At 40.2% G+C, this 12,234-nt stretch overlaps 1 protein-coding gene across 1 annotated transcript; it reads left to right on the top strand.

Moving 5' to 3' along the window:
• The first annotated feature begins 244 nt into the window (after positions 1–244).
• On the top strand, positions 245–11,233 carry LOC117794464 (protein wingless). The gene is made up of 5 exons (XM_034635056.1): positions 245–997; positions 2,761–3,023; positions 6,991–7,292; positions 8,944–9,389; positions 10,014–11,233. The coding sequence occupies exons 1-5, from the start codon at positions 897–899 to the stop codon at positions 10,318–10,320; spliced, it is 1,419 nt and encodes a 472-aa protein (XP_034490947.1). The 5' UTR covers positions 245–896; the 3' UTR covers positions 10,321–11,233.
• Positions 11,234–12,234: the final 1,001 nt, after the last annotated feature.

Genomic DNA, 12,234 nt, shown 5'->3' with positions numbered 1-12,234 from the left:
CTACAAGAGCTTCTTATATAATGCTTTTCTAAAACACTTCCCGCTGGGTCAAACGAACTATATGCCTGAGCATACGAAGTAACAGCTCGGCAAACAACTCGTGTAACGACAGCGACGACGTCGACGACGACTGCGACTGTCATGTCGATGCTCGAGCCTCTAATTTGGAGTCTCTGGTTGGTTGTCTTCGATCCGCATGTTTGGCAGCGAGTCTCGTCCGTCAGTGTCTCTCATTCGCCTCTCGTATTCGCTGTCGTCAACACACACGCGCACGCAACGACAACGACATCGACATCGACTGCGACAGCTGAACAGGTTTAAATCTATTTGTCGAGTCGAGTCTCTGATCGTTCCCCAGGTAAAAGAATGCGCCGTGTGTTTCAGTTAAGCGTTGGCACTGAACCGGGTAACAATCTTTCACTCCTCCGCTCCGACTTCGTATAATATACAACAAACGTATCGCGTAAACTGTCTCTATTATGTAGAGCAAATGGAAAGTGCTTAGAGTTTCCAAGTTGTTCATTCATGAAACTGTTTCAAGTTTTTGTACAAGTGAAACAATTTTAAAAAAATATACAAACAAAATTTGTGCCAAGAATAAGAATCAAATTAAGCAAACCGTGTGATCACAAAATATATATAACAAATCGAAGCCAATAAAATGCAAAACAAATTGAAATCGATAAAAGTGCGCATGCTAATGATGATTATGCCCAATTTATAGTGCGCTAATTGAACGTGAAATTGCCATAAAAATATTTAGCTAGGGATATAGCATACTAAATATACGCAACAATTGACAAGCGAATCAAGCTAAATAAATACCATTGTGACTGACAACAACTACTACATACGCACAACAACAGCAATAACAACAATAAGTGAACAACTTAGCCATGGATTTAAGTTATATATTTATCGTCTGCCTTTTGGCGCTATGCAGCGCCGACGCCGAAAGCAAACAAAAATCGGGCAGAGGCCGAGGCTCAATGTGGTGGTAAGTAGCATGGAAAACCTGGGATATCCAAAGCGGGGCAGTGGGGTGTGGGGCAAGCATGACATTGAAAATGCTAGCTGATAATCCGCCCACGCAACATTTGCATAAATCAACAAATTCGAATGGGACAAACAGTTCAAGCAATTAGCGAGCGAGCGAGAAGAAGAAGCGCAAACAGGCAACGAGAGAGCCGAAAGCCAAAAGTCACAGTCAACAACAGCAACAGCAACAGCAAACTTTAAGGCACGCGCCACACAACAGCAACAATAACAACACAGAGAGCAACCGTTAAGAAAGCCACGAAAATTAACGCAAGATTTGTATAAAATGTTCCCAGCCAAAGCCAAAGGTCTTGGCTTTTAAATGACCAAAATCTGTATGTTTAGATTGTGAGTTTTGTTGTTGTAGATGTTGTTGTTGTTGCTGCTGCAGCACGCACAATGCGGAAGCCACAAAATGCATCAGCAACTTTGATGAAAGCAATTAAAAATTCTAAGCGCGCATGCAACTTTTACCCAAGGGGAGGAACAACAACAGAGTGCGTGTGTGTGTGCGAGAGTGTGTGTGTGTTGCAGAGATGGTGACACACTTATTTTTATTACCAAGATGTGTGCTTTTGGGAACAGGAGAACGGAAAACGGCAGCTGCTCATCAAACTCAAGTTCGTTGCCTAAGTCTTTTGTTTCTGAGCAAATAATTAAGTTGAAAATTAAATTGAAAATGTTGTTAGTGCCCTAATAATTTTTAATAACGGCATAAATTTGTTGTTAAAATTGTTGCCTGCTGCCGACGCATAAATCTTCTGCCATTGATTTTAATCCGCCTGGGAATTGAAATCGAGTTCTCCAAACGGAATCGACAAAATCCAACAACGCAATCGGCGTTGCCGTCGCATGTTGTTGTTTTTATTATTATTATCGAATTTTTTATCGAAATAATTTCGTATGTTTTTTACGCGGTTCAACGAGTTTTTTCTCTCTCTCCAAACATTACGCAATTCGCAATTGTTTAAGAAAAAACAATGCATAATAAAAAAGTAAAACAATGAGCTAAAAAATATTAACTTTCCCACCGTAATCAACGGAGCAATTGAATTGGCAATTAATTTGCATACAGTCTTGCTGTCAATAAACATTTCTTTATGCGCGTATTTATTTATTGCTGTTTAACAACAATTTGTAACGAGAGCAATAACAGTTTAAGTATTCGTTTCTATTATAAATAAAAGCATTTTTTTTTTGTTCCAAGCAAGGCCGCCGCAATACAAAAAAGATGACAGCAAATGGAAGCGAGAGCCGACAAGTGTCATCAAATATTTGTCAGTGTGTGCGGCTGTCTATGAGAGTGTGTGTGGTGTGTGTGTGGTGCATGCATGAGTAACGCCGGCAATTGACGTGCTCAACAAAAAGGAAAAGCCGCAAGTGAAAAACCAAGAATAACAACAACAACAACACAAGACTCAACTCAAGTCAAGTGGAAATAAACATAATGCCAAAAAAAATATACAAACACAACAACAGCAACAAATACGCATAGAAATACTTATAATGAAAATGTTGATCCGTCTTTTGGTTTACTATGCGTGTCCAGCTGCCAGAGATTCCCACTCCCTCACTCCACTTCCCCTCTTTGTAATTAGGCGCAGAAACCAAGTCAAGCATTAAATAGTCTTGACACGCCCAACACTCCATTTTTCCCCTCTGCCTCTCCCTTTTACTTGCACTCTTATTAATTTATGTACATTTCATCTATGTTTTTCGCAGGGGAATTGCCAAGGTCGGCGAACCGAACAATATTTCACCCATTAGCACTGGCATCATGTATATGGATCCCGCTATACATTCTACATTACGTCGCAAACAGCGTCGTCTGGTTCGGGACAATCCCGGCGTGCTTGGTGCTCTGGTCAAGGGAGCCAACATGGCCATTAGCGAGTGCCAACATCAGTTTCGCAATCGTCGCTGGAATTGCTCGACGCGCAATTTTCTGCGTGGCAAAAATCTATTTGGCAAAATCGTTGATCGAGGTAAGTCGACAAAATATTTAAAAAGGGGGAAAAAAGAAAGACTTTTAGTAACAAATTGAACTAAAGTAGGATAGGATTCAATTGGCAGCTTAGAAGATGAAACGAACAATTGGAAATTAAGTAGATATATGTGGCAGTTAATAAAAGGTTAATTAAAAGGTAAAAAAAATAATAATATGTATTCAAAAAACAGGATCTGCTTAAATTGTGTTTTATTATTTCATAGATCTTAAAATACTCTAATCGATTGAAATTTTTTTTTTCTTATCCTCATTCTTCAATAACTTTCTCAGCTAATCGCACTTCAATATCATTTACTTTGACATTTCGTAACAATGAATCAGGCAATTAAACCCATCCTATCGTATACTTTATTCAATAGCATTTACCCAACTGAAATATGATATGCGAACTGTTTCTTGACGAGCACAAAAAAATATTGTTGTCAACGCCTCTTTGTCATGGCTACTAGCCAAATATACAAATTGTTTGGGTATTTGAGTCTTCTTTTTAGTTTTGGGTACTCTCAATCTCAATATCTTGTTGTTGTTCTTATTTATGTTGTGAGATGTCACTCTGTGTGTTGTCTCAGTAATATGATCAGGCACTTGCCACATGTTGCAATGCGGCCGGGCCGCCTGTCCACTTTCGCTGCCTGTCATCGAGTGTTGGAACAATGACAATGCCTTGTTTGGTTGCGTCTGTGGCTGCACTTGCTCCACTTGCATTTCAGCATGTTTATGCTAATTGGCGCAGGTTGGCAGCACCAAACTCCAAGTCGAAGACGAAGACGATGACGATGACGATGACGATGACGAAGTCGGAGTTGAAGTCTGACTCTGAGTCTGAGTCTCTCAGCTCGCATTCAAATCAATCAAAAGTGCTTGTTTGTTCGCCTGCTGTGACAGTTGCCAGTTTTCAGATCCCAGGCGTCCAAAACCCAACACTTTTAGCTCCCCGGTGACAGTTCGTCAGTCGTGCGTCGTTCGTCAGTCAGTCAGTGAGTCAGTCTGTCTGTATGTCTGGCTGTCTGTCTTTTGTCAACAATAATTTTCATATAAATGTAAACACTGTTGCCTTGTTGTCCTGCAGTTTCAACTGAATTTGACATTGGCACAAAATGCATATCCTGCAGTTTTATTAGCTACTGTGCTGACTTCTACCTGCCAATTACTTTCTCATAGTTCACCTATGGATATATATATATGTATATATATCTATCCAAGTGGTAGCGTCCTGTGTAGAGTCGCGTGCGTTTGTCTCTTTAGAACCTTTCACTCAACGGCAGCTGACTTTTATAGCCAAGGCTCTTGACCTTATCAAAACAGTCGACGGACATCCTTTTTATGAGTTGCACTCTCTTGACATTTTATGGATTGTTCGGGATTGTTGGACTGGTGACAGCTTTTTATCGCAGCACTTTCATCGCTCTCCTTTTCTTTTATTTATATATTTTTTTTGTATTTTAATGTGCCCTTGGAACTAATTAACACCTAGGCCATTAACACTTGGGGTTGCGTCTGTGGCACAGTGCCTCTCAAACTGTGACTGTGTGTGAGTTAATACCCTGGAGACAAGACACAGACAAGGGATCAGACGCTGTCCAGTCAGTCAGTCAGTCAGTCAGTCAGTCAGCAGGGGCACTTCTCCTCTCCTCTGTTCTCTTCTATTTCAAATTCAATTTACAGTCGAGGGCAAGACAAGTCAACTAACTTGTTTTCTAATTGGTGACACCTTGTCAATTTGGCATGCCACACGCTTTAATAGGCTAACTCCTAGGGCTGATTTGTTCGATGTTAGTTTTTGCGCATTCTAATCATGAAGGATGACGAATGGACACAGCCACCCCAAGGACTGCCTGTGGCTTTTATATCAATGTCTAAACTATTCGTGGAACACAGAAGACCAGAAGATCCTTTCGGCTCTAAGCAGCTTACCTCAACTGTGTTGAGCTACCTGAAAGAAGATTTTGCTTCTGCTCTCAATTTCATCAGTTGCTTGCCACGCCCAGCAGCAGCGGAAATCCGTTTACCAATTACCCAAAAAAAAAGGAGTCTTTAATAAAGCAGCAGATAGAGCCAAAGGGAGACAGAGAGGGATAGAGGGACAGAGACAGAGAGGGGGAATGAAAGCTACTCAGATTACATACGTAAACATTTAGTGGGCGTTGTTCCTGTGCACATTTGTTTGCCTGGGCAAATTAAAGAGTACCTGCGACACACCCATTATCCAATGTGAATGAGTCTCATGAGTCCACTCATTTCTTTCACCACTTAATTGCTCAATGTTCGCCGTTTTATTGTCTTTTGTTCGACGCTGTTTCTGCGAAACATTTGCCAAGCTATTTACACGGCGTAAAAAAACCCACAAAAGAGAACACCACACACACATACACACACACACAACAAGCACACACAACATACAATACTACATCACTTGCGACGCAATGTAACGCGAATTCTTGCTAAGCTAATCACCAAAAGTCAGAGTCAAGTTGTTGTAGCTGTTGCTGTTGTTGTTGTGGTTGTGGTTGTGGTTGTTGTTGCCGATGACGACGTTTGCGCATGCGCCGAAGCGACGCGTCGACCGCCTTCTCTTATCACAGATTAAACATCGCACATATTTACCTTTTACGTGAAATTATTTAAAAAAAACAAAACCAAAATGAAAACGAAACCAACACACACACACACACCACACATAGAAGAAACAAACAAACATTAACCGGGAATTGAACATAGCATAGCTAAAATAAAATGAAAATAAAAAAAATAGAAACGAAATTCCGGGAAATCGGGAATTCAAAAGCGGCAAAATTAGGCGGAAGTTGAGAGCACTCACAGTTTATAGAACGACATCCCCTCGCTGCTTGTCAATCGTCACCAGCACCTGACAGTCAATCACAGATGTATCAATCAACAAATTCAGACGTCAGTCAAAAATCTAGTCAACATAGACTAAATACTCCCATATTGGTTTTATCTAAAATCTTACAGATATTTTCAGATTAGTTTTACCAATTTCAAGTAGTTGCTAAGATTATTTTTCATTTCAAATTTAATCCAGCTTGAACTTAACATATTAAACTTTTTTAGTAAAAATAAGTACTTATGTTGAAGATGCAACTGCAACTAGTTCCATAGCAAATTGCATATTTCAGATTGTTTTCAAAGACACTCGTAACATTCTTGACTGCAGAGAACTAAACAAATTCCTTAGGAAATACCAAATAGTTGTAGTCGACTATGAGTGTATTCATTTGGCTACTGCTCGTACTCATAAATATAAGTTTGAGTGTACATTTTGCTACCTGACTGCGCTCATGTGTCATCTAGATACTCGTATGTATTTGTATTTGTATCTGTAGCTCTTGAGTCGCAGCTCGCAGCTCGCTGGGCACTTGAAAAATTATCTGCAACATGTAAATTCAATTTTCATTGTTCTTTATCTTCGATGGTCTCTCTTTCTCTCTCGCTCCCGCTCTATTCTTGAGACAGAAGTCGAAACAGAGGCAGTTACTAATAATAAAAGAAAAACAGACAGATAAAAATAAAAAAATCAAGTCAAGTAAAGTTTTCTACAAGGGCCACTCGATAGGACGATGGTTTGTGGTTGTTGTAGATGGGGCAAAGTGTTAAGTTGGAATTTATAGTTGAGCGTTTAATCTGTGTCAGTTTCTGCGTCAGTTTGCAGCCCGGCCTCGGGTCCAATGATAACTTGAAGTGTCATAATTGACCAGACTTTGGAAGACAAGTGCCATTATTCATAAGAAGAAGATGAAGATGAAGAAAAAGAAGAAGAGTAAGAAGGAATTTAACTGTTGCCCACGTCGCAATCGCAATCACTTGAACAAGATTGAGATCTTGTCTTTGTGGGGTCTTGGGGTCTTGGGGTCTGCCCCCAAGTGGAACACCCAGAAGGCAAACATTGGCTCATGCCCTCCGTATTTCTCTCTTTTGTTTTGCAGGCTGCCGTGAGACAGGCTTCATCTATGCAATCACGAGTGCCGCTGTGACCCATTCGATAGCTCGTGCCTGCAGCGAGGGCAGCATTGAGTCCTGCACCTGCGATTACAGCCACCAGTCGCGCTCACCACAGGCCAATCATCAGGCGGGCAGTGTGGCCGGAGTACGGGATTGGGAATGGGGCGGATGCTCTGATAACATTGGCTTCGGCTTCAAGTTCTCGCGCGAATTCGTGGACACGGGCGAACGTGGTCGCAATCTCCGCGAGAAGATGAATCTTCACAACAATGAGGCGGGCCGAGCGGTAAGTGAACCAATCGAATGAAAACTCGATCCATCCAATCCACGATTATACGAGTACATACACGCTTATGTATCTAATGCCAGTCGCCTCGCTTCGGTTGGCTCGCAATTTACGACTTGCCTAATAAAAATCAACGAATGCTTTTTACCGATTTCCGCCCCAATTGGCGACTCTGTAACTTGTTCAGCCTGCTGCAAGCTCAGTCAGGAGACGGGTACGTGGGGCAAGGAGAGATTTGGTAACCAGACGTTACTCCGACTGTCTCCTCTATGCGCTCGTTTGCGCCCATGTAGCTCGTATATTAAAATCGTTGACAGCTTCCAGCTCCAGAGGAGAGCTAAACACACACACACAAAATAAAAAATAAAAAAAAAGATATAAAAAAGTAGTGCGCAGCTGCTGCACAGTGGATGAAATTAACTATGAGATGATCATTTATCAATCAAATGGCAGCTAGAAAAATGGTCAACAGGCTAAAAGTCAGCATCGATAATTATCGATCAATTAATTAGAGACAGCAGCTTTTAAGTTAAGTTATGAGTAAAGTAAATTTGATTGGAACTTTAGAGCTACTTAAGTTACCAATATTAATTTTTTATTGTTATCACTTGACTATTTTTTCTAAGATCTCATTTACCTTTTCCTAATTGATATTTGCTAATTAACTATTCGATTGCTTAATATGCTGACTGTGTGTCCAAAAGTTTTGGTAGTTAATAAAGTTTAGTTCTCTACAAAATTAATTTTCTTTCTTACATTTATATCAGACTTGTCGACTTATTAACTAGAGACAGAGACAAATTTGTTTGGAAATAATGTGCTGAGAAAGATTTATTGAATTTTAAGTAATTGATTAATTTAAGAAATCATTAAAGTTCAACGATATTTATTCCTTATGCCATCGTTCAATTAACCTAGTTTTTCTGTTGATACAAGTATTTTTCACATTAACTTATTGATTGCCCAAACTGTTTGCAGTCTGTCCAAAATTCCCAGCATAAATCTTGAGTTAATTTCCACACACATTCACACATTTTATGAGTGAGTGCAACCCACTGTGCACCATGTTGTTGTTGTTGTCAGCAGCTCCTCCTGTGCCTCCCCAGTTGCTAGCTCTTTCGCCTGGGCCATAGAAAGTAGCACACTGCTTGCTCAGCTTAGTGCCACAGCTAGTCTGACTCTAACTCCAACTCTGACTTGGACTTGGACTCGGAGTCGGAGTCAGATTCAGAGTCGGGTTCGATCTCTGGAGCGCCAGTTCTTTTGGCCACCATCTGTGTTATTATTTTATTACTTGTTATGGGCTCCATCCATGATGATCATCATGTGCTGTGCTGTGCTGTGTGCGCCTTGCTGGCTGCCAGGGCCCCCCAACTGCGTTGATTTCTTACTTTTGGTCAGGCCAATTACAACAACAGCAACGGCAACGGCAGCAACAGCAATAACATGCAACATGCGCACAGCAAGTTGCAACAACATTTATTGATTTTTAATAACTGCAACAACGTGGCAGGCGGGCCGCCAATCGAAGCGAGCAAAAAACGGCAAAATAATTAAGTGAAAAAGATATTGGAGAAGCTGCAACAGCAGCCTAATAAAGTCATACTAATGAAGCCCCCCACTCTCCATCAACTCTTTCTACATTTTGCAGCACGTACAGGCGGAGATGCGTCAAGAGTGCAAATGCCACGGCATGTCCGGATCTTGTACAGTGAAAACTTGCTGGATGCGCCTAGCCAATTTCCGTGTCATAGGCGACAATCTAAAAGCGCGTTTCGATGGCGCCACACGCGTCCAGGTCAGCAACAGTTTGCGGCAGAGCAGCAATGCCGTTGCCGTTGTCAGTCCAAATGCGGCCGGCTCCAATAACGTTGTGGGTGGCAACTCTAACGGCGGCAATGGACTGCCCGCCTCTGTCAACGGTTACGATGATGAGGAGCGCATGTTGAATGATCATATGCCCGAACTTCTGCTGGAGAGCAATCATGCGAACAGCAAACAGCATCATCCCAATATGCCATCGCCCAACAGTTTGCCTGTGGCAGGTGCCAGGTCGAGAGGTCATGGACGAGGTCGCCAGGGACGCAAACATAACAGGTAAACCTTATTTTTAACTAACTTTTTTATCTATTAATATATTTTGTAAACGTTAACTATAGACAGTTGAAATAGAATATTTTCTTTTCATCACAACTATTAATTTAATTCGTAACAGAATTTTTAGATTTATTTAAAATTGAATTTAAAAAATCTAGTTGGTCAATTCTTACAATACAAAAACTTTAAAATGTTTAAATGTAGACAATTTGCATTTTTTATTTCTTAAGAATTTCGAATCTTTTTTTATATAATTAATAAAAGATTATATTTTTACAATAAAAAACAATAAGGATTGCAAATTGAAGAACATACGGAAATTTTAGCTTTTAAATTTTTGAATGCAATTAATACATTTACGTCTTAAATAAATAAAAAGAGTATATAATTTGATTATTTTTTTAAATCTTCAATTCTTTACAAAATATCCAGAATTTAAGAATTAAAAATAGTTTTTCTACTAATAAAATCTAAACAATAATTCTATTTATTTCTATGTATTTGAATAGGCTAGAAAAATAAGTGCACCTGCAGATATCTGTAGAGAATGTGTCATGAAATTAAGATTTTTTTATCGAAATAGAACCTCAACTAATGACTTCTGTTCTATTTTCTTATTTACAGATATCACTTCCAGTTGAATCCCCACAATCCGGAGCATAAACCTCCAGGCCCCAAGGATATTGTGTACCTGGAGCCTTCGCCCAGTTTCTGCGAGAAGAATCTGCGGCAAGGTATTTTGGGCACACATGGACGTCAGTGCAATGACACCTCGCTGGGCGTCGATGGGTGTGATCTGATGTGTTGTGGGCGTGGCTATCGTACACAGGAAGTTGTCGTGGTCGAAAGATGCGCCTGCACCTTCCATTGGTGTTGTGAGGTCAAGTGCAAGCTGTGTCGAACCAAGAAAATTGTACACACGTGTCTGTAAGAGCTACTCCCTCGCCTCATCAGTTTGTAATCGTCTCTCCCTTTTCCTGTTCCCATCTGTGTATGTGTTATGTATTGTCTACGCTTAGCCCTTGTTATTAGAAGTTAAGAGCCTAGACTAAAGCCTAGTTAAAGTCCATGACCCGCACTTAGCCTACATAAATATATATCAGCCTTCACTCACCTTTTTAGCAGTATTATACACATATATAATAAACATATACACATATACAAATTCGTATATAAATAGCAAGGACACGAGTTCACAGCCACGACTTCGTTTTGCCCAGTTTTTAGTTCTATATATTCAGCAAATTTTTGTAAATTACGTTGCTGTTCTATAAGTCCATTACAAGTACTTAATTGTAGAGTTAGTTTAGTTTTAGGTTTTAAAATATCAAACGCGCGTTTAAGCCTCCCCTTTTCCGTTCCCGCCCCCTCGAAAAACAAAACGAATAACATTGTACGAAATCATTGAAAACAAGACTGAAATTCAATTACGCGCAGCCCTCTCTTTCTCTTTCTCTATCTCTCTCGCTCTTTATCTATCTGTCCCTCTCTTCCTGTCTAACAGCAACAATAGCAACTTTGCAACTCTCTAGTTATTATTGTTGTTGTTTAGTTAGCAGCGACTTTGACGCTGGCAGCGCTGCTTGCGTTTCGCTTTGCTTCAAGCTGCAAAGCAAATGTTAAGCATACGCCGTGTGTGCCCATTCGCATGGAAAGCGGAACTAGTTCGACAAGTGAACTATGAACTACACAGCACAAGCTGGTTCCAATTCCAATTCAAATCGTTTTCCATACAAATTTTGTGTACATAAATAAGTTTATGCTAGTTTAATGAGTGTGTTTAGTGCGTAAGTTATTCCATAAGTAAGTACAACAAATGCACGCTAGATGGCGCCACACAAAAACAATGATTTTATTTTATTCTGTTATTTTTGCTTGAAAATTTATGAAATTTACGCACATGAAAATGAAAACGTGAAAAAACTCTATAAATTTTAGAAAGATGTTTTTTTTCTCCTGTTTTTTTCCCTCCACAATTTAATTTATATACGTGTATGTTGCCTTAAGGTTGTGCGCTCTAGGTATTACTAATAATTAATTAATTAACTAATAATAATTGTAATAATAATATTAATTATTTAGCATACTAAATCAACTATTTTTAATTAATTTATATTAGGACATAGACAACATACAATTTTGTAAAGTATTAAAAAGATTTTGAATGATGAAAAAACAACAACAAGAATTGCGAATGCAATGCACAAATCAATAAAAAATAAAACAACAACAAGAAAAACTTATATACGAAAAAAAAATAACAACAGTGTGGAATTTATTTTTGCTGAGCAATTATTTGGTTCAAGTGTGCGGCAATTAGTTGTGGCAGCCAAAGCCGGACACGGGGCATCTAGGGGTGAGGGGGTTGTGGGGAGGGTAAGAGAGGGGAATGTCGCTTGGGTCATGGCTGCTTCAGGTATTTCAATATTTGATTTAAGCAGCTCGGTGGCAGTTTCCCAAGCGCATTTTTTGTGTTGCGGCTGTCAGGCTGACCAACAACAACAACAACAACAATAACAACAGCAACAAGTAACGAGCGAGCTGCAACAACAACAACAACAGAAACAACAACGACAGTTGCATCTTTTGTATATCTTCAGCTTCTTCTTCAGCTGCATTTGCCCCTGACAATGCGAACGACAATTCCGCGCTGTCAGCGTCCACAGCGCCGAACGGCTTTCAACTTTCAGCGACAATCAGCAGGAGCAGGAGATGCAGCCAGGAGGGAAAGAGATGCGGGAGGCGGAAGGCGGGCGGGGGGCGATGGATGGGGCAGCATATTGGACATGCAATTGCCTTGGCAACTATGCAACTGACAGCGACAGATCTAGACGAGGCGGCTTTG

Source organism: Drosophila innubila, assembly GCF_004354385.1.
Source record: "Drosophila innubila isolate TH190305 chromosome 2L unlocalized genomic scaffold, UK_Dinn_1.0 4_B_2L, whole genome shotgun sequence".
NCBI classification, from domain to species: Eukaryota; Metazoa; Arthropoda; class Insecta; order Diptera; family Drosophilidae; genus Drosophila; species Drosophila innubila.
This window is presented reverse-complemented; position numbering and strand designations above follow the sequence as displayed.